Below are 26,891 nucleotides of genomic sequence, written 5' to 3'. Positions count from 1 at the left end.
AACCGGCCGGGAGCGAGGGGGACAGGCCCCCGCGCCGCTGTCGCACCCACCACCAGTGACCTCTGTGGTGCGGGGGAGATAGGGACAAATTCTCCCACCCAAGAGCTGCGTGGTGGTGGGTGCGAAGGGTCTGGGGACCCCACTGACACGGGGAACTTGCTGTTTAGGGGAAGTGGGGCTCGAATCTGTGGCAGTTTCGGGAGCAGAGGTCCAAGCTGGGGGAGCAGGTAGCATCCCGGGGAGCTGCGCTGCAAAGGGGGTGTGTGGCAAGCTGGGAACAAGCCCTGGCATGCAGGGCTACTGCTCTGCTTTTGGGGACAAAACATGAACAAACCTCAAACCCCAGCTGTTAAAAATATACACTGATATTTGCAGGCTCGCCATGCAATACAGCAAAATATGCACACGCGTGCTCGGAAACAGTTGGATGGTGCTTGGGATCCTGTTTTTAACAAAATCTAGCTCCTGGGGTTTCTTTTTTGTCCCCACAACCAGCAAGTCATTGGTATAAATGTTTGCTGGGTGAGGCTGAAAATAGATGAGGAGCTGCTGGCTTTGGGGTCAAAACGGGGAAAACAGCAAATAAAGAGGTAAAAGACCACAGGGAAGGCGCCTTGCTAAAAATAAGCTTGAATTCTGAAGCCGAGCATAAATATTTTTCTTTCTTTGCCATAACAGCGCCTGGTAGGCAGGGGAGCGAGCAGCCTCTGGTGTGGCAGCAGGGTTTAAAGTGAAACGTCATTTTTGATCTCTGAAATAAAATAATCGTAACGTGATGTTGCATTTTCCCACCTCTGCTGGGAGACGAGGGGTTGTGGGGTTTGCAGCTCGTTTTCCTTCCCAAAAAAGGGACTGTGACCCGGGCTGCTTTTCTGCAGCAGAGCAACGGTTTGGGGCTAGAAAGCAAAGTTTTAACTCCAGTATTAGTGATCCGTGTGCTTCCCCTCCCTGGGTAATGCTGTAGTAAACCCAGCATGATTTCTGTGGCTGAGCAGTCTTTACCCCTGCCCAACCTTCAGAGGGGGCTTCAGGATGATGGATGAAACTTTCTGGACAGCCCCCCCCACCCCATGATAAGATTCGCTCCATCGCTCAGATTTCCAGCCCGGTTGGCTTTGCAAAGGGTTAAACAGGAGCCGGCGGGGGCGGCTGGTGTTTGGGAGGGTCCTGGCTGGGCCCCTGCCCGGGATGTGCTGAGCTCAGCTGTTTTGCTGCAGGAGGAGGGGGCTGGGGAGGAGGAGGAAGGGAGGAGATGCACAGGGGGCTCAGCGAGCGCTCCGCTGCATGTCGGGTACAAACCGTCCCCCACGTATGCCAGGGGACAAATTCCTTGCCCCATGGGGTGGCTGCCGCTGTCCCTGGCTCAGTCCCAGTCCTCGTGTTTGTTCTCCGTGGCCCCAAAAGCCACTTTTCGGTAGATTCAAGTGTTGTTTTGGCTTATGATTGCCAGCCAGGGTTGGCACAGAGGCTGGTGTGATCCCCCGCGGCCAAGCATTCGTGTGGGGAACATAGCAAGGGGGCTGAGCTGTGGAGACACCTGTTTTTAGGGTGTCCCCTAAATGCCCGCAGGGTGAGTGCCCTTTGCACCCTCTCTGGCTCCATTCCGGGTCACAGCAGGGGTGACGGGCCTGTGAGGGGTGACCCCGCGCATCGTGCCGGGCCCATGGGCAGCTCGGGCAGGCGAGCAGCGGGCCGGGGGGATGCGGCGGCAGGTCCTGGCACGCCGACAGCCGGGCACGTCTGCGCCGCAGCCAAAACCTTTGGGGCCCATCTCTCGTCCCCGGGACAGGCAGCTGCAGGCAGGCTGCCCGCCCGCGGCGTGCGGTGAAACGGGGAGCGTGCGCCCGGGGAGGACGGTGGACGGGTTTTGGCAGCTGAGCCGCCGAGTGGGCACCGTGCCCATTTGCAGGGTGTGGGGGCTGCGAAATACATCTCCACTTGGATGCTTTTGCCCCGTCCCAGGCGAAAACCGGGAGCCAGTGTTTTTTGGGGCGCTGCCTCCCGCTCCCGCAGGCTCGCTGGGGTTTTTTGGCGAGGCGAGCGCGTGCCTTGGCTCCGTGGCCAGCGCTGGGGAGCCGGGGAGGTGTGAGCGGGGCCTGCGCGCCGGTACAGAACGTTCTGCTGCGAGCGCCCACAGGAAAACCAACCAGCAGCCCTGAACGGCGCTCTTTGTTCGGCTTTTTTTTTTCGGTAATTATTTTTCCCTCCCCTCCTCGCGTCAACTTTTGCTCGCAGCTGATGGTTTCCCTTCCCCCCGCCGCGCCGCTCCCAGCTGCAGCCACCAAAGAGCCCCCAAGCTGCTCGCCGAGACCCCCCGAGCTGCGGGGGGGACGGTGCTTCAAAACCCTGAGGAGGAATAGCAAAGCCAAGCAGAAACCGGGCAGCTGGGGAATTTTCCAGGAAAACCTGCGTTGGGAGGAGAGGGAACACTGTTGGGTTTTCATTTTTTATTGTACCCTGCAGCAATCCCTCTGGTTTGTGCCGCCTCAAATGAAGTGTTTACTGAGCTGGAGGAGGGAACGGCCAACAAGATGTTTTTGCGTTTGTAGAACTGTACAGGCTGAACTTTTCACTTCCTCCCCATGGCTCTCACACATGTGTCTATTTTGGTGTTGGGCGCACATACAAACAAGCCATGTAGGGCACGGAGCCGGGGCCGTTCCCTCCTCCTGCTCCATCCAGCCCAGAAACGGCTGGAAAACAAGGAACGGGAGAAGGGCAATGGGGGGGAATGTCAGCCCCAATATCATATTTTTTGGACCCTTCGGCCCAGGCCGGACTTGCGGGGAGATCTGTGTGATGCTTGGGTGCTGCATCCCGTTGACAGGCACCGATCCCTGAGTGTCCCCAGAGGGCTGACGGAGTGGAAAAATTTTGCATCGAGAAGTAAAAAGGCTCTTTCTGCATCTCACGACGCCTGTTGTGGCACATGGGGTGGGTGAGTGGGTGGGATCGGCGCGAGCGACGCGGTTTTGGGGCGCTGCTGCGTGGTTGGCGGCAGAAGGCGCACGGCTCCGTTCCCAAACCCCGCCATATTGTCACGATACAGGGGGGTGGTATTTTTGGCCCCCACGATACTGTCATGATATGGGGGGGGTGGTATTTTTGGCCTCCGCGATACTGTCATGATATGGGAGGGTGGTATTTTTGGCATCCACGATACTGTCATGATACAGGGGGGTGGTATTTTTGGCCCCCGCAATATTGTCATGATATGGGGGGGTGGTATTTTTGGCCCCCACGATACTGTCATGATATGGGGGGTGGTATTTTTGGCACCCATGATACTGTCATGATATGGCAGGGGTGGTATTTTTGGCCTCTGCAATACTGTCATGACATGGGGGGGGTGGTATTTTTGGCCCCCGCGATATTGTCATGATATGGGGGGGTGGTATTTTTGTCCCCCGTGATACTGTCATGATATGGGGGGTGGTATTTTTGGCAAGCTTGGCCCAAGTTAGTTGAGGTGGCTGGAGTAAGCAGGATAAAAGAAATAGCTGATATAAACCAACCAAACAAGTTGCTGATAGAAATGATTGAAAAGCTCCCTTCTTTTCAAAATAACCCCTTCCAGGATGGAGTTTTAGCACCGAATGCCATCACGTTCCAAGTGGTACTGGCCCAGGACCCGCTGGCCGCGCAGGGGGCCCCGCGGAGCAGGGGCTGGCGGCTCTCCAGGAGCGGGGAGGAGGTTTTCCGGGCCAGTGCACGGGGGAGGCGCGTGGGACAGGCTGAGCCGAGCCGTAGCCTTACGTGAGAACACCCGGACGCGGTTTCAGACACCGCAGAGTGAATTTCCACGGGTGCGGAGCTGGAACTGGGCTGCATCCGCACATCGGGACTGGCTTTTGGTCTCCCAGAGATTAAGTCTGGATCACAACAAGCTGCCTGATACTAGAACTAATTTATAAACAAACGAACACAGAACTTTCCCCCTATGGATTTAACTAACACAAACTGGTGATGCATGGATTCAAATGAATGTGTTTCAATCCAGGGGTGGCTGGACTGAAATAGTGAGTAAAAATAAAAATAATCTCATCAATAAGATGTTAAAAAAGGCAGAATCAGGCATCTGGAGCATTAAGTTGTACAGTTGCTTAAATATAGGGCTGAGGCTGTCCCCAGCTAGCTAGCCAAAGCGTGGTGGTAAGGCTCCTATCAATGGAAAATTAACATGTTGAAATGGTTAAGCCAGGAAACACAAATCCAGTTCCCCTCGAGAACAGAAGTGAAGTACAGCTGGAAAACGAGATGATTAAAACGCGTGGATTTAAATAAGGGATTTCTGCTGGCAGAGTTAAACCAGGATTAAAACCTGATTTAAATCAATCCAGTTTTGAGTGTAAAGCAAGTGTGGTTTGGTTCTTCTTAGAGGTTGTTGGTTTTTTTTAATTGAACTTAAGTTGACCATCGTAACATCCGAGCTGCCTCTGAGTGTCATTAAAGCTCCTGTTACCTCCCCAACAGCTGATCGCTTCTTTCATCAGACGCCCCTTGCACCGCGCTTTGAAAAGATAAATGGTTTCAAAGACAGAATTATTTTATTACCGCAGAGCAAGATAATGCATAATAAAGAGGAAAACGAGTTTCGGGGTATGAAAGATAGAGCAGTGTCCTCTCAGCCCTCGCTGTGCAGACACAAGAGCAATGAAGAGAAAACAGCTTTTGCCGATACACAAGGTACCTCTGGAGAAAACGGCACCGTTTGCCCTCTCTCAGCGGACTCAGGATGTTTTTTGTCCTGTTCACCCCCAAAACCCACCATCCAGGGCTGGCTGAAAAGCGTTTCGGGCAGAGCGTCGTACCTCTGCTCGACAGACCCGGCTTCAGCGGCAAAGCCGCTGGGGAAAAGCCAGCAGGAGTCACTGGGTTGCTTTCCCCCTCACCCCACAGCAAGTCTTCCCCCCTCTGTAAACAATCCAGTGATTCTCCGAGCTCTGTAAAACCGATCCGACCTTCTAAGTCACAGAAACTGAGGCGTGCCAGGCTGTAATGCCACAGAGGACTTGGAGAATCCTATTATTTCCATTTACTGGCAGCTTTATGGGGGATCCCCACTCTGAAATTGAAAAAAAAGAGCCCAGTCCTGCAGCTGTCAGCATCCTGATAAATGGGGTGTGTTTTGAAGCCAGGCCAGAGAATGTTTTTCTTCTGTTCCCTGACAGCAGCGATCCAGACACGCTCAGCCCGAGGAGGGAGTGAATCCCAGGAGCTGCTCTATTGGCTTGTACCTCCACTCATCTGCCTCCAGCTCTTCCACCAGCCCGGCTAGTTTTTCCATCCGTGCGACTTGTTGATCTGCGAGAAGTTCAAAGGTAACTGTGGTTTGCAGTGACAGTGCAATTAAACCTTTCAATTAGATGCCAATTCCCAGCTGTCGATGGGGAAGAGAGCAGAATAAAAGAACCACCCCACCAAGCCGATTTGAATACAGACCCACTCCACACGACGCTGTGTGAACGGCGAGACCTCGCCAGATCACAGGAGAAAACAGGGACAGGCTTTTCTGCCTCGTCCAGCGCCAAGTGTCTATTTACTCATCCCTGCCCGTGCCGTGTAAATTCAAGTCCTAACAGGGAAGCATGAGGCTGATTAGCGTATGGGGGTGAAACCAGGATGAAGCTCATTTATTTAGCATAAATATTTATAGTGCGAAAGAACAGAGAAGTTCAGAGAGCCTGGTCAGCCCACGGTGGAGCTGGGTGCAGCGCAAGGAGCTCCTTGTTTTAATGAAGGGCCTTTGAGGAGGACTTGGTGGCTGGAGCAGAAAGGCTCTGCGATCAGAGGACGCTAATGACACCAAGGTCCCCGTGCAGAGATCGGCTGCCTCCCTGGGGACCCCTGAGACAGCTTCTTCCTCTCAACTTGATTTAAAACTGGTTGTGCGTGGGGCACGCAGGCTCCATTTCCAATTAATTGAGCTGCGGTGGTCGAGAGATGAGAAGAGTCCTGCTCTTGGTTCTGCTGGAAGTCTAACAGCCATAGTACTAGCAAGAGGCGTAACATAAAATGCACAGGATTTCTGCTGACTGCAGCAGTGGGTGCTTTTAAGAGGGACTGTTCTCACTCCACCTCTTGCAACCGAGTGCTTTTGGGAACTGTCAAACAAACAAGCCCAAAAAACGATGACCTCGATCTTTTTTTTTTAAGCCTTCCCTTTTTCTTCCAGAGCGTACCAGAAACCAGTTTCAAAGGCTGGTGCCCATCAGGGTGCCAGTCTGCGCTGCAGCCCCCAGTAGCTACAGCCACAGTAGCACCGCCGCTGTGGAAACAACAGCTCTGAAGTTCAGCTTTGCCCTTCCGTTCAAAAATACAGAATCACGGCCTTGCAAGCTGCTGCACGCCCCCAGATCTCCTCCTGGCAACCCTTGCTGGCGGAGGACAGGAAACCTCGCTGCGCTGAGACAAGACATAGAAGTATTCACTCTAGCTGACAAGAAAGGACGTGACCCTCAAGCAGCAGATCTGGCGCTGAGCTCTGCCCAACGTCTCGGGAACGCACGCTGCCGTGCAGTCAAGCCCATCGTTCAGTTACAGGCACCTGGGCGGCGGGTAAAGGCCCCAGGAGGGAAGCAGAAGCTCAAACAAGATGTAAAGCTCTTTTCTGGGGAGTTCTGGAGCACAGTCAGCCCCGCTGTGCCACGCCAGGCACCTGCGCATCCCTCTCCAACCTCGCTTGACCCTGCCGCTGTCACGAGGGCTCGGTACAGAGGCAAAGGTGGAATCAAGTGTCTCTGCCCGAGGCCGAAGAGACAGTCAGCGCTGGGCCAAGATCAGAGCGTGGGCGTTTCCTGCCCATATAACCTCCTCTTCTGGCCTCACCTCTCACAAAGGCTGCACAGCGATGGAATAAACACGCTTCGAAAGGCCCAGCCTGTTCCCACCCAGGCTGTGTGGGTTCCCGTTGCTTTGCATAGGGCTTGCAAAAGGACTCGACGATGGCCTGACTTAGCGTTAATCCGCCAACTTAAAAAGGCTACTCTGCTTTTTTGTGGTTGGCACTTGAGAACATGTCAGCCTTTTCTCTGCGCTCCCCTGCCATCTTCCCCCATCAACAGGCAGTTAAAATAGACGGCGCTTGGGTGCTTACCGTGTTTCACTTGCTTTAGCGTAGATGCAACCTGATAGCTGAAAACAGATTCGCAGAGGAATCTTTCGGAGCCATCTGTAAACAGAAAAAAGAGAGGTGGTTTCATCTGAAAGGTTTAAGACTGAGCAGCCTTAGCCGAGTCCCGCTGACTTGCTATTTTTATGTTTGAGGTGTGGGTTTCCCCACTCACCTCATTCCGCCGCTTTCACCTCTGCTGAGGGTGCCTTGCTCCGGTTTCCACCGCACAGTCAAATCCTGTGCGGGGCTTTGGCCGGCTCCCAGTGCCACGGGGGAACACTGTGCCACCTGGAAGACATCCCAGCTGATATTCTGTTACATCCCCTCTTGTCAAGCAATTTCAGCCTATTTTAAATAGAAGGTAAGCTAAGGAGAAGCCGGCTAATATTACGGCAGTCTCTGCCTCCTTCAGGGCTCAGACGCTTGTGTCCTTACAATACTTTATGATTTCCCACAGGCCTAGACCAAAACCCCGCATAAAGGATTTCAAATAATGTGTATCTTGCCATCTAAGTCAGTAACTGATAGCACAACTGCCTTAGAAATAAATCAGTCTGGAATACATAGCTAATCGAGTGCCGAAAAAAGCACCTAAAACCTAAGGGCTTGTTTAAAAACAAGCGAGACAGTTAAAGTAACAATAAAAATCAGTCAGTTAGTGGGGATTTTTGAAGGGGAAACTGGTGTGCAGCTACCCCACTAGCACCTGCCTGACAAAAGAATCGGTCTGTCACCTTTTATCTCAGGTACTAAAAAGCTAACCTAAAGCTTCTTTCGACAGGGAGAGCGTTCAGGTGTTGCTGCCACCCAGAGCAGACAAACTGCTGTGTTTCTGGTAAACAGGTCAGCCCGGAGCAAAAGGAACTACAAGCTCCACGCCGTAAAAACGAGGAAGAGAAGCAAATTCAAAGGGTAGTAACAGGCCCTGGACGTGGAAAATCGAACGTGAAGGTGAACCCCAGGTAAGTGGGAAGAGTCGGAGTTTTGCCGTGCTCAGAGCATCCTCTCGCAAGCTGCTGGAATGCCATGCTGGGGCTGCCCTGTGGTATTTCTAAATTCTTCCCTCCCCAGCCCGGCCGTCCCGCCAAGTGGCTCTCGGGAGGAACAGCTGCCTGTCTATTTGGTAACACGAAGCGCTTCATTATTTTAATTTGTTTTGAGGGCTCATTACGTTCTGTGAGCAAGCCTTTAGTCATAATTACTTCAATAGACTGGCATATGGGCTCTAACGTGTCATAAAAACAGTCATTAAACGAGGTAGCGATCAGTTCGCAGCCGTGCTGCGCCGCCGCGTTCATCCCTACCGGGACGCGGTCGCTTCTGAGCTGCAGAACTTCCAGCTCACGCGGTCGAGCAGGCAGCATCCTGACACGGGAAGTTCAAGGGGAGCGGACAGACAGACAGACCTTAGCTTAACCCCGTCATCTGGAGGACCTGCCCTTCCTCCCGCACCCAGAGCAGGGGCAGGGACGTGCAGCTGCGACGTGCCTGGGTCCTCCTTCAGGAAACCCCACCGAGGAGGCGGGTGGCAGGGCTCTGGCACCCCAACGCAAGAACCTGCGCTGGATCGGAGCCCTGACCCTCTCCCAGCGGCCCTGGAGAAACACCCTGACAAGAGTGAGCCAAAAAGGGGAAAGTGCTCAGCCTCCAAGGATTATAAGAGAGGTCTAGTGCTGATTTATCCCCTCACAGACCTCTGTGATGAGGTTTTAACTTGGGTCAAGGGCAAAAACGTTTCCTGGCCAGCCGGGATACGAGCTGCCTCCTGTACCAGCCCAGTCAAATCCAACCCCAGAACGCCTTTTGCCAAGAAAAATACTCCTGCCTCAGCTATCTTTACAGTAATTCCTGCCTGACATCAAAGGACCGGCTAACAATGAGCTATTAACACTGTCATGTTCCCTTTCAGGTGGATCGCTTCCTTGGCTGAAGTGTTCCCATGGAGCTAAAAAACAGGTGACTGCCAGAAAAATCCCTTCCAACTGGTGGGAGAGCTGGGGCTGCTCGGGACCTACCCAAGCCCCAGTGCTTCCTTCCTCCCTCCAGCTAAAATCCAGAAGGGCAGCGGGGTGCCAAGCTCAGCAACTCCCTTGCAGGGCTGCCTGCGCACCAGGAGGAGCCGGGAAGGAGAAGGGCAGGAGCATTCACCTTCCAGCATCTCCCCGGCTCCTTTGGGGTACGTGAAAAGGGCTTTTCGGGGCGGCGCCAGGTCCGAAACGCTGAACCCCGATCCCGTTACGGAGCTGCCGCTGACTCCGCCAGCTGAAGATGACGAGGAAGAAGCTGCCATATCACCCCGTCCCAGCCTGGAAGAACAAAACGCGGAGTTAGAAGGGGCACCTTGGGGATTCCCGGGGCGCAAAGCCAGCGACTACGCACAGATCTGACCGCGGGTGAAGGCGACGGGGGGCAGGAGCAGACAGCGAGCGCAGGTTTGGGCTCCCCGGCCTCAAAGCGCTGGTGGTTTGAGGCTGCCCTGCCTGCGGGGACGGGAGCAGTGGCTGTCACACCACGCGGTGGCCTCCAGAAGCTGAAGGTAACCCCGCTCCCACCCCGCAGACAGAGGGGCCTGGGAATTCAGCGGAACGATGGGAGCGCGCGTAAAAATAACCTGGCACAGGTCGCTGGCCTGAATTCACTGGCCATCAGCTGCCTGGCGCTGGTCCCGCTCCCCAGGGTCATGATTTTTTCTCTTTTTGACTTGTTTCCAGCAGCACAAACAGACAGCACCCATCCCTGCTGCCTCATCAAACCGGGAAGCCCGCAGGACTGCCAGCGCCAGGTTCCGATATGTCCCGCGCCGCAGCTGCGTTCCGCGTCCCTCCAAACAGGAGCGGCAGCGGCTGAGCGCCCGTCCACCTGCGCAGCACAGACCTGGGCGCCTGATCTCAGCCTGGCTTGTACAAGTTACTGGCTGTACCTTCGTCACGGGGCGGTACTTGAAACCTGTCACGTACCTGTCCCATAGTAAAAAAGCTGGCAGTTGTCGCTTGCTGCTCCTCAAAACCGCTTATTATAATTTCCATGTTATCCTGCCCGTTTAATAAATTTATTGTCCCTATTTAATAGGCTTTTGCAGACCTTTTATGCTACGCACAGAGCGTCTTTGGAAAGCAAAATGGAGAAAATGGGGTTTGGGGAGGCTGGAAATGGGAATTGGGTGTTTGCTCGTAACAAAGCTCAAGGTTCTTTAATTTACCGTGTGTAACACAAAACGGCGCAGCAGCTCCCAAGCTGGGGACTTACGGGCTGTGATGGAAAAAGCCGAGATGAAAGAAACTTTTAAAATGGTTCTGATATGTCCAGTAACACCCTCCTCAGCAAACCTGCGCAGGCTCAGCCCCTCGCTCGTGGGAGAAGTGGAACAAGGTTGCGCTGGGCTCGCAAGCCGCTGGCGGGCTCCCAGGTGTAGCGGAAAGGTCTTTATTTGAACAGGTTGAGTTAAACACGAAGGAGGGGACTGTTCTGAGGCCGAGTTCTGCACCGCTGTGGCCTCAGGCCCGACCTTCAGCCATCTATCGGGGGTGGCTGCGGCACTGCGCATGCGCGGGGCACCCCTGCCCACAACGCCCAGCGGGGCAGCAGCCTCGGGAGCGCCGCTGCGCATGCGCAGGGAAACGGCCCGCCCAACAGCGCAGCGGCTTCCGAAACGCCAATGCGCATGCGCAGGGCACCACCTGCCCACATCATCCCTGCCAAGCAGCAGCCTCGAGAGCGTCGTTGCGCATGCGCCGCCCCAGACCGCGCCGCTCCTCGCCCGCTTTCTCTCGCTCCCCATGGCCCCTCCCCGGCTTCCGTAGCCAGCTGCTTCGCGGTAAGTGAGCCCGCCCCGCCGCCAGCCTCTCCCCTCGCCCCGCTCAATCGAGCGCCCTTCTCCTCCCGGGCCGCGTCGCTTCCGCTCCCGGGGCGCTCCGGCAGCTCCGAACCTCACCTGGGCGCCCGAACGGCTTGGCGCAGGCGGCGCGCGTGATCGTGCTCGTGGTGCATGCTGGGGCGGGCGGGCGCGCGCGGCCCCTTCCTACTTCCGGCGGAGGGGGGGGGCAGTAACCATGGCAACGGCCGCGGCCTGGGGTTCCGCGGCTCCTCGGGCCGGAGTGCGAGGGGCAATGGCACCAGCTCTGCCATTTACGGAACAAAAACCAAACCAACAGCGCTGCGGGTCTCTTGTGGTGTGTTCCGCTGTGCGTGCTTCACCTCGGCGCTCCCCTCGAGCTGCAGAAGTGCCCTTCTGTTTAGATGTGAGCTCGGGTTTGGAAGGGGGGGATTTTCATCTTCTGGGCTTCATGTCACTGCACAGAATAAACCCAGTTTAGCGTGAGTTCATCTTCAAAGGCGAGCTTTTCCTGTTTTCCTGTCAGGTTGTGGTAGCGGACGGGTGCCCCTTCTGACAAAGATGAACTGTTTGCTGGAGGCTTTGCTTTCTAGCCACAGAGATTTCTGCTCTAGAAACAAGGCAAGCTGCCATTTCCCTCGTTAATTTCAGTAAACACAGAAACTGTTTGCTTTCAAAAAGCTCCGTTGAGAAGCCAGTGGAAAATGGCCGGTGTTTTGGTCTGGGGTCTCCTCGGTTTGCAGTGTGGAAAATGACAAGATTAAACCTTTTGGAACCCTGAATGGTGCTAAAAAGGCAGATTGATTGAGGCCAGAGTGAGTTTGATAACGTCACTTAAATTTCCAGGTTTTACTTGATTGTGCTTTACGAGCTGCCAAAGAGTATATTTGTAAGTTCTTATAAAATTAGTCTTTGAATGAGTGATGTAAAGTTTGAGAAGGTGTCACCTTTATGGAGTCTCTCGTGTGGATTATTATGTCCAGTTGTGGCCCCTCAGTTCCAGCAGGACAGGGAACTGCTGGAGAGAGTCCAGCGCAGCCACCAAGATGCTGAAGGGAGTGGAGCATCTCCCGTGTGAGGAAAGGCTGAGGGAGCTGGGGCTCTGGAGCTGGACAAGAGGAGACTGAGGGGGGACTCATTCATGTTTACAGATATATAAAGGGTGAGTGTCAGGAGAATGGAGCCAGGCTCTTCTCAGTGACAACCAGTGATAGGACAAGGGGGAATGGGTTCAAACTGGAACACAGGAGGTTCCACTTAAATATGAGAAGGAACTTGTTCCTGGTGAGCGTGGCAGAGCCTGGCCCAGGCTGCCCAGGGGGGTTGTGGAGTCTCCTTCTGTGCAGACATTCCAACCCGCCTGGACACCTTCCTGTGTAACCTCATCTGGGTGTTCCTGCTCCATGGGGGGATTGCACTGGATGAGCTTTCCAGGTCCCTCCAACCCCTCACATTCTGGGATTGATTCTGTGATTCTATACAGGAGGAGTTATTGCTCCTCTGGAGGCACAGACCTCTCCCTTAACTGCTCAGCCCCTCCGAGCTGCCCTGACGCCTCTTACAAATTATCCACGAGGAAATCTCAGAATTTACCTCGGCATCGGTTTGCAAAGTTGTCTTTGCTTTTGCATCAGGAGGAGGAGCAGGATGGATGTTCTGCGGCCCACCCTGATAAGGATCGAGGGGCGAGTGTACAGGAAGAATCTCATTCAAGAGCAGCCGTACCAGCACGAGGAGGAGCAGGATTTCTTTGCAGGTAAGGAGTGCTGCGTGACGGGCGACCGTGGTGCTGATGGGACGTGCTACAGGTGAAAGCATTGACACTGGGGACCCAGAGAGCTCTTGGTGTTGTTTCCGATGTCTTTATATGCACAAGGACTCGCCTGTGAGGTGTTCAAGAGGGAGATAAATGCTTTGCGTTGGTCTCGGGGATCCTGCTGACCCAAGAGTGATGGAATCCCGGTTACCTGGTGTGGATTTGGGTGACTCTGCTGCTGACTGTCAGTTATGTTTGCTGACTGTGAAAGATCTCCAGTAAAGAGGGGGAAAAACCGAGCTCCTTAGACCTGTTTTCCCCAGGTTCCTGCAGTGCCTCCCTTTTTGGTAGTGTGATTATTTGCAGACATGCCGGCAGTGGAAGCTGGCGATCCTTTGCCCTTGCAATGTTTCCCACTTGAAGAATTGGCCTCTTATTATGTGACTTTTGGAAAGTGTTACCTATTTGGGGAGCAAAATTCTTCCTGTTCTGATGTAGTTACTTTATCTTTCTGCCTGCGTGTTTGTTGTAGTTTTGTATAAATTGTGGGCACAGAAAAGCTCAGCTGTTATTTCTCCAATGGAAAGGGTTGTGGCTGTTGTGTTTCTCCCTCCACCCTGCCTGTCAGTGGACTGAACAAAGCTTTAATAAGCTGTTTGCCACCCAGATTCACCCCGGTAGGCGTTGGAGGGGAGACAGGAACCGCAGCTTCTTTCTGGAAGTCGTCTTTGGTCCTAACAGGCACGAGTGCACGGCCCAGGGGTGAACGGTGCATCCATTCCCCTGTGCTGAGGGTGTGAGAATTCTCCGTGTTTCCAAAACGCCGAACCCTTGAACCAAACCTATCCTCACCTTTTATTTGTGTCCTTCTGTCACCCTAAATTCCCGCTTGGGTCTCTGAATGGGCTGGAGAAGAGACCAGTCCCACTGCACAACTTCCAGCTGAGAGGAAACCTGGGCTGTAACTACTGCTTTCCTCTGCCTCCCGCCCCCGCAGGACCTGAAAGCGATCATTATGTTTTCTTGAGCCGGTAGTAAGGTGAAATAAAAAGCATTAGCTGCAGTGGAGGGAAGTCTGTTTCTTCCTTAATTTAACCTTGGGAGAAGGCAGCTGTGAGACTATTGTCCTACATAAAGCGCTGCCAAGCTTTACAGGGGTTGTACAAGGTCTGTTGATTTTGATTTGTTTCTCTGCTAGGCCCTGGTGACTGCGCAGACGAACCCTGTGATACCTTTGTGCTGGAAGAGACTGAGAACGGCTTCCAGTGCCGAGTGGAGGTTCCCAGCCCGTTTTACAAGTGAGCCTGTGTGTTTCTGGTTTATTTGAGGAAGCGGTTGAGCGCAGAATGTGGTTTTTTTGAGGTCGGGCTGAGTGCCGGGTCTCCAAAATGTTTTCCGTGATTTTAGCATTTCAGAAGGGAAAATTGGCGATGCCTTTCTAGTGCAGTTGTGCCCCGCTTGACTCCGAGCTTCCCCGTGACTGAGACAGCAGGTGGTGCTTTCTTGCTGGCAGGAGAGTGTTTGAGCATCTCTTCCCTTGAACATAAAAGCATCAGGGAGGGTGGGAGAAGGGGAGGAAGAGCTGGGGCCAGCCTGGCAGGGGGAGTTAGTGAAATCTTGGAGAGAAAGCACGCATGGCTGGCATTGACTATTGACTCCGAGCCGATGCTTACTGGGAAGCCTGTAGCGTTCAAAGCTCTTATCTAGTTATTCTTGACAGTTTTATTGGTTGAATAGTTTTACTGAAATGTAGAGAAGGAAAGGTGTTCTTTTGTGTGTTTGGATGCTGGCAAATGGCTACCTTGAGCAAAGCAAAATGCAGAAAAAGCTGCAGTAATGGGAAAAAGCGATAACCCAGCTGGCGAATAAGCTGTAGTGGGATGTTCTGGGCAGAGCTGATTTATTTTAACTTAAACCAGTTGTGAGCCACAGCTCAACATCATCCTGTGGTCCTGGGCAGGTCACGCACGGAGATTCGGGATTTGGGGGGACACAGCTGTCCGGGTCACCATTAATCTGCTGGCGGGGCACACTTAATGAAGAGCGGCCCAGTGACATCGTGTGAGCGACACTCTTGTACTTTTGTACGTCCAGGTACATCATTGGCAAGAAAGGGGAAACCAAGAAGAGATTGGAAACAGAGACTCGAACCTCCATCAGCATTCCCAAGCCTGGAGTGGAAGGAGAAATTGGTGAGTTTTAACACGCATAAAATGGCTGTTGTCTCACAGGCTCTAGCACAGACACCACTTGAGCAGGGAGCGGGGCTAGGAGGTGTTTTTCCTTTAATTCCAGCTTCTGACATGGCACTGACTCACTTTATGGCCCTGTAAAAATCACTTCACTGTTCTTCTAAGTGTATTTTTTCTGTCTATAAATCCTTATAAGCAGTGTAAGGTTTTTTTGGGAAAAAGAGAAAGTATTTTAAGCCTATGAATAGTACCACTTCTAGCCCTTAAATGTCTGGCTTGAGAACTTTGGGCCTGAATGTGTTAGATTATTTTTCTTTTGTTTTTTAAAATAATCCCATTTCCATTAATAAGGAACTGTAATATGTAACGTAATGTAATATACACACAGAAGTTACTGTGTTGTATGTTTATACACGAAACAAACTTCAGCATCTGCGTTTAGTTGATGCTGCTGCCTTTCTGGTGTTGTCACTCGATCCTGATAGTGCGAGCGGGTTTTCTTGGACTGTACGTTCCTTCTCATAGCTTCCAGCGCCTTTAAAAGAAAGGAGGTGTTGCTCATAGGGCTGACCTGTGCGGATTTCTGCCCGAGGAGCTGTCCAGAGGGCCCCTTACGCACGCCCCAGGGATAACTGGCACGGTGTACGGTTACGTTAGTGACAGATTTATGAGGAGTAAGTGACGGGGGATCCAGCTGTCGTGCTGCACGGGAACGTGGCAGTACTTCTCAAGAAGTGGGTCTTGACTCCTTCCTGAGAACCGTGAAGGACTATTAGGAACACTGAGGGATGTTGAAAACGTGTAATAGTAGGAGGCCGAGAAAATTTTGCTCCTGGTGGTTCCTTCCTTTCAAGCTCAAGTGTTCTCTGTTTGGTGCCTTGAAGTGCTTGCGCAAACGAAATAAGTCCATCTTCATCTTTGATAGATTTTCTTTTCTCTTTCGCTTTGGTTGCCTTTATGAAAACCTGAAATAATGCTCTAGAAAGCCAAAGAGCAGCTGAAGTGATAGACGTAGTTATTGTTTTTCAGACACTCAGAGCTGACTTTCTTAAGAGCAGAGAGGTACTTTGGATGGCATCATCTTGTTTGTACAGAGAAAAGCACAGCCGTGCCAGGCATTTTAAGTCAAGCAGGGAGTCTGGCGAGATTTCCCTGTGTGTGGTTGGGGGTTTTAATTCCTCTCACTTCCCCAGCGAGCCCAGGGCTAACAATAGCAAGGTGCTGTTGTGCAGGTTTCTCTAACTCCCACCCAGCACCTCCTGGGTGAAATATTCCTACCTTTACTGCTTCATTTCCTTGCAGTGATCACAGGGCAGCACCGCAGCGGTGTCACCTCTGCCCGCACGCGGATCGACGTCCTGCTGGACAGCTTCCGTAAGAAGCAGCCCTTCACACACTTCCTCTCCTTCGCTCTCAACCAGCCCGCCATCCAGGAGAGGTTCCTGCAGTTCAAGGAGGAAGTGTTGGAGAAATGCTCGAAGGTAAGCATCCACGTGAGAATTAGAATCAAGTGGAAGCCCTTCCGCAGAGTGCCACTTCATTTATTGAGGTAGCTTTTTGGTGTTCGCTTTGAAGGCTGTATTCTATTCTGTTTCCTAGAAATGTATTTTTAACAGGCCTTTTCCTAAAGTTGGCGGATCTGCTGTGAATTTGTTGAGTGCTATTGTGAAATCTTCTGGAATGTGGAACGGCTTACTTAGTAAAATGTTAGTAAAAGATTTTGTTCTCCTTAGAGATTTTTCCTAGGTGGGAGTATATCTAACATTGAAAATAGGGTTGGGGTTTGGTGTGTTTTTTTTGGTGTGTCTTTTTGTTTTGTTTTTAATGGGAAAGCCACTAAATAATGTACTGGACCTTTTGTACCTTTTATTTGATTTCTGCGTAACCGTGAAACCAGGTAGGAATTCACAAGTTTGCTGCTGCTTCTATTTCACTTTTCTTTTGGTTCCTGACACTGGAGGGAGATGAGATGAGATGAGATGAGACGAGATGGGTGTCATTACTGTAGCTGAGCGAGGAATGACTGGGTAGCACAAGCCATGCTGCAAATCTAATTGCTTCCCTTCTTCCCCAGGAGACTTTGTGCTGACAGTCCCTCCTACTTGCCGTCAGATCTTGCTCTGAGAGCAGCAGGAAATAGTTAGGGAAATGAGGAACAGAATGAAGTGAAATCTACGTATTCCCTGGTTTATTTTAGCGTGACAGAAGCGGTGTGTCAATGCGCAGGGCCATGCGCTGAGGAGAGGGAATGGCATTATTAAATTGCCGTGTCCTCCGAGCCCGCTGGCAGGACATTTCTAGGTGGGAGAGAAGAGTTCCTCGTTGCGGCCACTGCAGGTTAGATGGCATACACGCAGCTGATATTCTTACCTTCCCGCCCGTCACTTCTGCTTGTGCCTTTCAAAGGGGAAAATAGAATCTTGCAGAGAGCACAGCTTAAGAAGCTTCATTTCCTATGTGTTCACGCTGTGGGTGTGAATTATCTGATATCTGGGGAGCCAGGAGTTCTGGCTCAAGTTTTTGTGGTTGCTCGCGTGTTAGTTGTGTCTAAGAGCTGTGCTGAGCTGGCTTTGTAGTCTCGTCTTTCCTGGCAGTTCTGACCCAAGTCCCTCTTCTCCACACAGCTGCCTGTTTCAGTGACATCTTAGGAACTTTCTGTCACTCAGATTTCCACCTGATATTGAATACAGCTGAAACCGGCCAATAAATCTGGTGATTAGCAAGCAGTGTAATGCCATCAGCACCCTTTCCTCAGGCTAGGAGAATATCACTGGCTCAATTGTCTATCTGTCCTCGTTAGCCAGCGGCAGCTAACTTTATTAAAGCTTACCTTTATTAAAGACAAGCCCTGAAGACAGGGGGATGGAAGTATTAGCCTGAGAAAGTGTTGGCTGGGACAGAGTGGTGGCGTCAGCGGTGGCCTGGCTCCCTCTGTCGGTTTCTAGTTCCAGTCCCTGCATGGGGACACACCAAAGGTAGCGGGAGAGAAGCAGCTTTTCTGGGGGCTGGTAACCTGAGCACGGGGCTCTGGCCGCAGTTCTGCAGCACACTGGCCTCACACAACACAAGCTCTTCTTGCAGAGCACTGAATTTTCCTCCCTGCTGCTTTGGTTGCATCTCCGCAGCCCCCGCATTGTCCCAGCCTTGGCTGGTGATCTTACTTGCTCTCCAGACCCCTCCTGGTGTGTCTCGCTCACACTGTTTGTCTCTTGCTCACTCTGAAGTGTCTGTTTGCATCCCTGGGTAGGCAGGGTGGTCTGCCATCCACTTAGAAACATGTTCATGAATTTATCTTGCTGCTTTCCCCAGTGCTGTCAGTCACATTCAGAAGGAGCCACCTGGGAACATCTGCAAACCTTCACATGCTCCTTCTAGAAAGCTGCAGAAAGCCAAACGTGGTCAGAGGAGTGCTGAGACCACTGCCAACCAGGCGAGCCGCGTTAATTTTTCCTCCTCTTGCGTGACCTCCTGTCTCTTCCACCGTTTTTGTCGTGTATCTGGACAGCACTGAGCCCTGTAAGGCTCTGCTTCACGGTCAGGGATCCTGCAGCGTGGGTGTGCACGTGGGGACACGTTTCAGCCCAACAGCTACTTCTGCCTTTCGGTAACCTCAGACTTGAACTATGCTCAGAATCCTCCTGACACCAGTATCAGCAAAACCTCCAAGAGAACGCGGCACTCAAGGCCCAGTGCACCTTTTGCTGCCGCTCAGTCATCGAGTTGCTTTCGGACATCGCCCAAAATGGTGCCAGGTGAAGCTGCCCTACATCAGGACACATCCACAGGGGTGGAGGCAGAAGGTCTGGGGCTGTAATTCCTGCTCTGCACGCTGCGTGTGTGCAAGTTGCCCTGGCCTGCAACCTGCGGGGTTGTGTTTGCTCTGCTTGGTGCCCTGTGCGTCTCAGGAGGGACTGAAATGTTCCCAGTGCTGCTTACATCAGCTCTAGAGCTTCTGGTTTTATTTTGAAATGTAGAATTTGGTCAGTAATAGCTATTTGGAGGTTTGCATGTGTATAGCCTAGGAATATATGGTGCTTTATTCTTCTGCCCTTGCTTCTCCTGGTATTAGCAAAAGGGTTTCTAGATATATCGCTGCTTGTTAGTTCAAGGAGTATATTGCAGCCCTGTATGTCTCTCAATCACTCCACCAGCCGGTAATGCCACTCTAATACCACTTTATCTCGCAGCAGGGTCTGCTAGAAAGCACATGGGTAATGAAAAACAGTAATTCAAAACTGTGCCTCACAGAGCAATGAGAGCGCTTACAGATTTGTCCAAAGCAATGGGATTTCTCGGGATACTTGGGGAAATCTGGGTAGGTTTCAGTGACAGAAGCAGCGCGCTCTGCTTCCTATTGCAATTTGCTGGTGCGAAACATTGCAGAATTAGGTAAACTCCAGCCTTTCAATGGGGCTCAGTAATAACGGTAAGGAAGGGAAAGGATCAGGTGTGCATGTGTGAGGATTTCTTCTGGCCATTGAGCATTTGTGAGGGGCTCTATTTCTCTCTGAAGCGGTTACCATGACGACCATTCATTTATCTTTTATAGCATAGGGTTTTGTTGGTGGGTATATGCTTTCTCTTTTTCTCTTGGTGCATCTTTAAGACCTTTTATAAGATGAACCTTGTGTTGAAATATGGAACACTTCAGGTGTCATTCGCACTGTTCTGTGCTCAGGGCTGCCAGGCGATGAAGCAGGGCTGAGGGCAGACTCTTTTGAGGCTAATTTAATATAAATACAGGAAGGTGTCTCACCTGGCCAGGCTCAGTACTGCTGTGGTGCAGTGGGAGGTCCAGATGACTGGATGACATTGGAAGTCTCCTTGCCCAGTCACGTAGGTGTCAGCGAGGAGAACTGAAATGTCTGTCTGGGAATGCAGGTGGAAAAGGGAAGAGTCTTTGCAGTATTATTGCCGTGAAAAATCACAGTTGGGTCTTTCAGAGCTGTGCAAGCGCAGCGTTTGCAGACTTCTAACAGGCTGCACATGTAGCACGGAAAATAAATATGATTGCTGTAATACATGGCAACCTGTAAATATCAAACATCACTAATGAGATATTATACCTCGGAGTGGAAGGGACGGAAAATGGGAGGGGTTTTTCAGCCTGCAGCTCTTCAGTCAGTCCTGAGGAAACGCTGCTTTTCTGGCTCGCTCCTTTGTTTGTGGATCGGGGTGGAGGGGGCATGTAACGGGCATGTAGTGCCCTACTATTAAGAGAAAACAACAAAAAGAGAGAAAACACAAAACCATAAAGCTGTCTGCAAATATTGGAAGCTCTTAAGATAGTAGAGAGGATGCAGCCAGGGAGGAAGAGCTAAGGAGTTTGATCCTTTGCCTTGTCGTGTAGAAGGCCTGAAGTGTCTTGTGATCTGCGGTTTCTCTGCTACAGGGTCTTAGATTTGGATGAACAATGTGCTTGAGCTTTGCCAAGAGAGGTGAAGACCCTGGATAAAGCCCTTTCTGTGTTCCTTCTAAAGGAGGAGAGCAAAGGTAGAAGACTAAGTAGCAGAAGGGAGGAAAAAAATGCATTTTTAAGGCTGAGTGGAAAGGAGTTGGTCTTTTTTGACTATGACAGGGCAGTGTCGGGGGAGGCATAAGCTAAAGTGGACAGTCATCATATATGGATGGTGTGCAAAGGGGATGTTAAATGGCAGAACAACATCCCCTGCCATCCTTAGGGAACCCAAGTTTGAACAGTACATTTTTAGAGACAACAGAGCCAGTATATCTGCCAGCGAGCTCCTGCAGATACACCGCTTTCAGATTCCCCTGTAGAAAATGGGCATTCCCTGCTGCAGCACCTGCCTCGCCAAATCTGGGGCTCTGCTTTCATTAGGGCTGGAAGCCACCACTTGCCACAAGCCACTGCCGCTTGTGCTACGAGGAGCGTCCACCTTCACCTGCACAGGCGAGGAAACTGGTGGCAGAGGAGTAAACTGGTGACAGAGGAGCTTGTCGCTGAGGGGCACTCGGAGAGCGTGGATCCTTCTGCCCGTCTCTGATGCTGAATCTCACTTTGGTAGTTGTTGCTTGCCTTGAGATGGTTCCTTCTGAGGACATTCATAAAGTGCCCAAATCAGAATGTTGACAGCATTATGTCTCTTGGGGTCATTCTGTGTGGACCAGGATGTGTTTTTTCCTTATCAACACATATTTCTAGGCTCTGTGTTGCTGCTGTCTGGCCCCGCTGCTCAGGTTGCAGAGGACTGATACCAGCGGACAGGACAGCTTCCCGTGAGCCCACACAGCGGTTGCTGGTAGCGTATCTTCAATCTGGGATTAGAATAAGTGGGTTCAAGCTTTTTTGTGTCTCGGCGAGCAGCATCCAGCCATGAAAGGCTGCTAAGATGCCCACAGAAACAGTGCTTGTTCCAGGGAGAGCTGCCTCTGATGTAGCATCTATTTGGTGCGTGGGAGAAGCGGGATCTGCTGGCCTGTGAAAGAGTATGGGTGTCAGCAGGGTTTTTGGGAGCTGGCTGAAATACTAGGGAGTAAACCAGGAAGATTATGTAGGTCTCGACCCGCTCACTGTGCGCTCTTCTTCCCTGCTAATCTCCCCAGCAGTGGTAGCGTGGCTTGTGGAGGTGACTTGCCATCGCTTTGTCAACTATCAGCCCACACTGAGGTGTTGGAAGGCTCAGTAGGAAACGCTGCTTTGGGGACAGATTGATGTTTAACAGAACGAATTGTGCTGGGGCAGAAAATGAGGGTAGGGCTTTTGCTTTCTGACCTGCAAACTAGTGTCTCGTTACTGTACGTCATCTGTGCGCACTGTGGGAGTGACATCGGCTGGCTGTCCCCAGCAAGGATAAATCCAACTTTCTCCCAGTTTCTGTTGCCCAAGTTATTGCTTTGTGATGGGCCAAACATCCTCTGGCTATGGATACCATTGGAGAAAAAAGGCTGACAGAGACAAATCATGCCCTGTCATGCACGTTAACAGCAGCATGAATTCAAGGAAGGCAAAACACTTTTACCGCAGACAGGGGAAGGTGGAGAGAAGCGAGACCGAGCCGTCCCTCTTTCCTCTGCTCCTGATGAGCCTGACATCCTTAGTCTGTGCTTGTTTCGGGCTGCTGCACCGTGCTGAGGTTTGCAACCTGCTCTGCTACGACTAGCACAGTGCAATTTGGGGTTTCAGTCAGCAATAAAGTAATTAGCAGCGGTGGGAGGTACGTACACGCTGGGGACCACCGCGCTTTGCCAGCCTATGGCAAGCGCTCGGCCTCTGTGTTGCAGGCTGGCTCATCTCTAGTCCAGCCTATAAGCACGGCTGTAAAGAAGAGTATGGATGTTGTCATTAGACATGAAAAATGCTGAGTGGGATGTGGGGCATTAAACTCTGAAGGGCTGAGATACTGCAGTGTTTAAACACCTGAAAGGTATTGTTTCAAACTCTGAAGCGCAGCTAGAAGCTTGAGAGCTGTCATTCTCAGTCGGGGGGCTGCTTTCAGGCAGAGAAAGGCTTCAGTGGCCTGGCAAGTGGTGTTGGCTTCTTCTGGAGTTAAAAATTGAGGTCATTTAATGCGCCGATGGGAAATGGCCACTATGTGGAAATAATTGTTTTAATATGGGTGTGTTAACCATCCTTGAGGTATTTTTATAAATATCGTAGAACAAAAGAGTGTGGTTTTTAAAGCTGAATGTAACCGCTGCTCCACCTGGGAACAGCTCTTCCCCAGCAACAACACGTAGCTCTCCTTATAAAGGGAATTTAAACTTAATTCATCTCAGCAAACTACAGGGCACATGAGAACAAGAAAAATGTAATTATCAGGGTTTGTATTAGCCGTGCTTGCGTTGTGAGGTGCAGCCTGTGTTTAGACAGGATTTAGAGAGCGCTCAGAGCTTGTCGCTACAGCTGATTCCGGCTTTATTGCACAAGACATGGACTTCACTGAAGTTTTAAATCTGTGCTGACTTGTGTTGAGTTTGCTGCTGACAGCAGGCGCCGCTGGGACAGCTCTGGAAGTCTCCTCTCAAAATCCCATGCGAGTGAGTGCTTCTGTTCCCAGGTCCTGAGTTAGAGCCCGTCCTAATGAGCTGCCGCTCAGCAGCTCGGCTGCAAAGCCAGGCAGGGAGCGTGCGCGCCGTGGGGCTGCGCTTGGCTTGCCAGGCTGAGCCTGCTTGCTCGCAAAGCCTGGGAAATTTTGGTTCTCATTTCGACTTTGAGTCACTACCAATGTGATCGGTGATGCAGAGATGAAAGGTTTGGTGCCAGTGGCTTGGTAGCTGTTCTCTGTAGTATTTATCTCTCTGATGGAGAGGGGTTTGTGTGTGTGTGGATAAGACACTTATATATGATTGACTGACTGATTGATTGACTGATTGTAGGATCACGGGGTCAGTAGCAGCCTGTTCCAGAACCCCGCAAAGCTTCACCTGACTCTCGGGACACTGGTACTTCTGAACGAACAAGAGATCCGGAAAGCGTGTGACCTCCTACAGCGATGCAAAGAGGACTTTGTAGAGTAAGTGATAAAAAAGGGCTGTCATCGCCAAGGGCACGAGCGGGGGGAAAGCAGCAAGCTGTCTTTGACAAGGGACAGCAGAGAGAAAAGCACCTCAGTAGTCTATCTCGACTGTAGAAATGTAGAAAAAGGCTGAAACATTTCAAATGGGAGCAGTCGAAATCACCGAGATTCTAACAGCATCTCTCAGCTCAAACCCTCAGCATTCCCTGAAAACCTGCGCTACTCATTTCTTTTCCTCGCATGCCTCCCTGTTATTTTTGGGCGAGCGATTTTTGCTGCGCGCTGCCTGCTGCAGAGGAGGGGACGAGCTCCGTTGCCTTTGTGCGTTCCCTCCCGCCTCGGAGCAGATGCTGAGCTGTCCTTGACATGCATTTCTTGATGCGAGGAGCTGTGTGCAGGGAAGCCAGCATCAGCCATGTGAGCCATCGGTCTGAAACGTTCAGCTCAGCGCTGCTCCAGCACCGAGGGTTTCTCGCTGCCCGTTAACACGCAGCTGCAGATGTTGGGGCTTTAACTGTAAATGTGGTCGAACGGCATCGTCATTAACTTATCTCCATTCAGCTTAGAAATTGGAGATGGCCTGAGGGATTGGTTTATTCATTTACTTCTGCAAAGCCTGTGCACATGGAGAACAGATCCTTGATATTTATTTGTTTTTAGCCTCAGTACATGGAGAATTAGCCATGCTGTGCCAGCTGATATCTGTGGGAATTAATGCATGGCCAAAATTCATAATACCTCTGTCTTTAAAGTGCTGGCTCCAGTTGTTCAGCTGTTGGGCAGAACTGCAAGTGCATTTCCAGGGGAAGGCTCTGCCCACAATATTTGGAAAGGGCCAGCTTCCTCTTACGTGGATTGGACTGCGGCAGAGAAGAGTTTTAACTCTCCATTTCCTTTAGTGGAGGGGAAATCAACACTTGACTGTAACCTTTGGGTTATTTCCCCTGCCACACTTGATTAAATATACTTTGAAAACTAATTTAGACTCCTCTCCACCCACATAAACCTTCATTAGGGTTCTTTTATGCTTCTAAATGCAGGCAATGCCACGTGAAGTTAGATGTGCCCTTTTTGACCCTTTTGTCCTGAAGCGCTCGGTGTGATGTGCACGACAGTCCGCTTGTGCTGTGTTCCTCCCAGTGAACACACTGGAAGGGCAAATCACACCGTCCTTAATTCCACCTGGAAAGCTTTGCTGAGAATCTCAAAGGCGGTTTCTCGAGCAAGGTTAGAAGAGAGTTACACTCACATTGTTCACTTGCGTTTGTGACTCCTGCCTGCCCAGACGCTGCCTGTACGTTCCTCGGTGTTAAACGAGACAGCGGCACTTAGGGCCTCCCGGTGATGTTCTGGTGGTAAAGGCGAGGAAGTGGCGTGTTTGGGAGCAGGCACGTTTCACAGCGTGTTTGCAGGTGTGGGAGTGCATGTTATACCCCGCACGCGTTTTCTGTTTCGCCCTCCTGCACGAGTAGCTGAAGCAGATTTTCAAACAGCTCTATTTACTTCCAGCATTAGTAAGTGGATGTTGAGACGTACTTAAAGCAGCATTCTGTATCGAGTGCTTTTCCCAGCAAAAATGAACAAGCTGGAGATTTTGTGTCACGATTGCTTTCTTCACAGGGAAGGCAGGAGCTTCTCTGGAAGGACAACTTGTGCTGTTTCATTGCGGATGGGGTTTGTGGAATGTAAATGGAGATCTCCACATTGAGATGGCCTGCGAACACTGACAAGTTGACTTAATGTGTGTCTAAAACACTGAACATATGAATTTAAATGTTTTTACAGTGTTTCTTCAGATGATGAGACAATAGCAGCTGTGGACTTTTGAGCTTTAGAATTAGGGAGCCTTTCTTGTCTTTGGGTTTTTTCAGTGCAAACAACCTGAAAGATAAGGGAGAGAGAAGAACTCAGTGGACTTCACAGCCCCATGCAGTCTATATAACATGTAAGCCCTGCTTAACCTCAAATTTGTGTTAATCTTTAGCAAAAAATGTGTTTTATGTCATTCCCCTAGTTAAACCAAATTTTTAGTGTGTGCATGAGTTGTATTTCGAAAGCAGGTGCGACGTTTTGCTTTTTAACATACAGAGTTGCTTGCCTTTTAGCCAAATTGCTGGAGGCGAGCCCCTGACCGTGGAGGTGGCAGGAGTGGAATACATGAACGATGACCCTGCCGTGATGGACGTCCTTTACGCCAAAGTCCGCATGAAGGATGGCTCGGACAGGTGAGCTCCCCGCGCTCCTTTCTTCCCTTCCTCAACAACAGCGGTGCGCCAGAAAATCCCTCTGCCGTCTGCCGCCGGTGGGAACCGCTGGCAGTCCTCGGGCCAGCAGTCAGAAAGATAAAGTCATTCTTGCTTCCTAAACCGGTTAAGGCAGTGGTGTGTTTGCTCTTTAAATCAGTCACTGGTGGTGCGGCTGAAAGATGTCGTTTGTTTCTCTAGCAGTCTGTCAGGTTGAATAATGGTGTCACGGCTGGTGTGGTGATAAGATGGCCAAGGAGATACTCTTGACATGACTTAGAAGGCAGGACAAGTTGGCCTCTGCTATCTAGTTCCCAACCTGCAATCCAGATTCATCTGGACAGCCTGGCATATTCTGCAGCACTTAATTATTCTTCAAACCCAGTTACACCAGAAGATCGTCAGGAAAGCATGACTTGCTTGCAGAGTTGGGTTTTGTGTCCGTAAGCAGCCTGGAAGCAGCGCTGGGTGTGACGTAGCCATCTTCTGAGCTGCTGCTGTGGGATTTTGAAGCTGGCTGGTGTCAGTGTGTGCGTGTGTGCCATTCGCCACCGTGGCCGATGGCTTTAGCTCTACAAACAGCAGACCTGCCAGTGTGTGGACAACCTTTCTCCATCTCGTTTTGACAAGTACGTCACCAGTGGCAGCACCGCCTTTTCTCTTGGTGCTCTCTGCAAGACTGGAGAAACGTAAGAGCTGTCGTGCTGCTGGTTGTGAGGTGGGTGCTGAATTGGGCAGGGGAGCAGCCTTCTCTTTTTCTTTCAGTGCTGCCTTTTGGTGTCTGCTTCCATTGCTAGAGGACAGCAGGAGGTAGCAGGGAGCATGGAGCAGTGCAGGTGGAGGAAGGAGGCTGTGAGCTGGGACTGCCTGAGGGGAGAAAGGACACGTTCTGGCATCTCCTTTCCCCGAGGGCGGAGAAGACAAGGGGGCCCCCTGCTTAAAGCAGCTCTTTGGAGGCTGTGTTGGAGTAAGAGATCGGAAATGGGATAAGGAAATGGGTGGGAAAATGAAAATGTTAGAATTGCTGGGAGGCAAGAGGAACTGAAATCTTTTCCTCTTCTCAGCTTTTCCACTTTGAAGTCCCTGAAAGAGGCGAGATAAAACAAATGGGCGGGTAGAGAACCAGGACAAGCTAGAGATCAGCCAGGAGACAGAAGAGCAGCGCAGGGAGAGAGGAGGCAGAAGCGCTCAGAAAGACGAGATGGTGACGGACACTGGGTGACCCCAATGCCCTTTGGTGGGTTTGCTGTGGAAAGCGTCCGGTCCGTCAGATGTGA

General features: G+C 51.4%; 2 protein-coding genes across 8 annotated transcripts in view; one reads left to right on the top strand and one right to left on the bottom strand.

Moving 5' to 3' along the window:
• Window positions 1–4,528: 4,528 nt before the first annotated feature.
• ANAPC16 (anaphase promoting complex subunit 16) lies at window positions 4,529–11,170 on the bottom strand. Its single transcript, XM_065068092.1, has 4 exons — window positions 11,046–11,170; window positions 9,263–9,420; window positions 7,097–7,171; window positions 4,529–5,304 (listed from the first exon to the last, which is right to left on the bottom strand). The coding sequence occupies exons 1-4, from the start codon at window positions 11,099–11,101 to the stop codon at window positions 5,189–5,191; spliced, it is 405 nt and encodes a 134-aa protein (XP_064924164.1). The 5' UTR covers window positions 11,102–11,170; the 3' UTR covers window positions 4,529–5,188.
• The window catches only part of ASCC1 (activating signal cointegrator 1 complex subunit 1), a 39,440-nt gene continuing 22,943 nt past the window's right edge, over window positions 10,395–26,891 (top strand). For 2 of the 7 annotated variants that reach the window (XM_065068086.1, XM_065068085.1), the window contains exons 1-7: window positions 10,395–10,928; window positions 12,581–12,702; window positions 13,901–14,000; window positions 14,797–14,894; window positions 16,197–16,375; window positions 23,232–23,368; window positions 25,477–25,596. In XM_065068086.1, coding sequence (XP_064924158.1) covers window positions 12,594–12,702; window positions 13,901–14,000; window positions 14,797–14,894; window positions 16,197–16,375; window positions 23,232–23,368; window positions 25,477–25,596 — 743 coding nt within the window. In that variant the 5' untranslated portion in view covers window positions 10,395–10,928; window positions 12,581–12,593. Of the gene's footprint in view, window positions 10,929–11,142; window positions 11,363–11,477; window positions 11,568–12,580; window positions 12,703–13,900; window positions 14,001–14,796; window positions 14,895–16,196; window positions 16,376–23,231; window positions 23,369–25,476; window positions 25,597–26,891 lie in introns of those variants that run through there. The other 5 variants (XM_065068082.1, XM_065068081.1, XM_005513393.3 and 2 more) reach the window with 5 other exon arrangements.

This window comes from Columba livia, chromosome 6, assembly GCF_036013475.1.
Source record: "Columba livia isolate bColLiv1 breed racing homer chromosome 6, bColLiv1.pat.W.v2, whole genome shotgun sequence".
Taxonomy (NCBI): domain Eukaryota; kingdom Metazoa; phylum Chordata; class Aves; order Columbiformes; family Columbidae; genus Columba; species Columba livia.
This window is presented reverse-complemented; position numbering and strand designations above follow the sequence as displayed.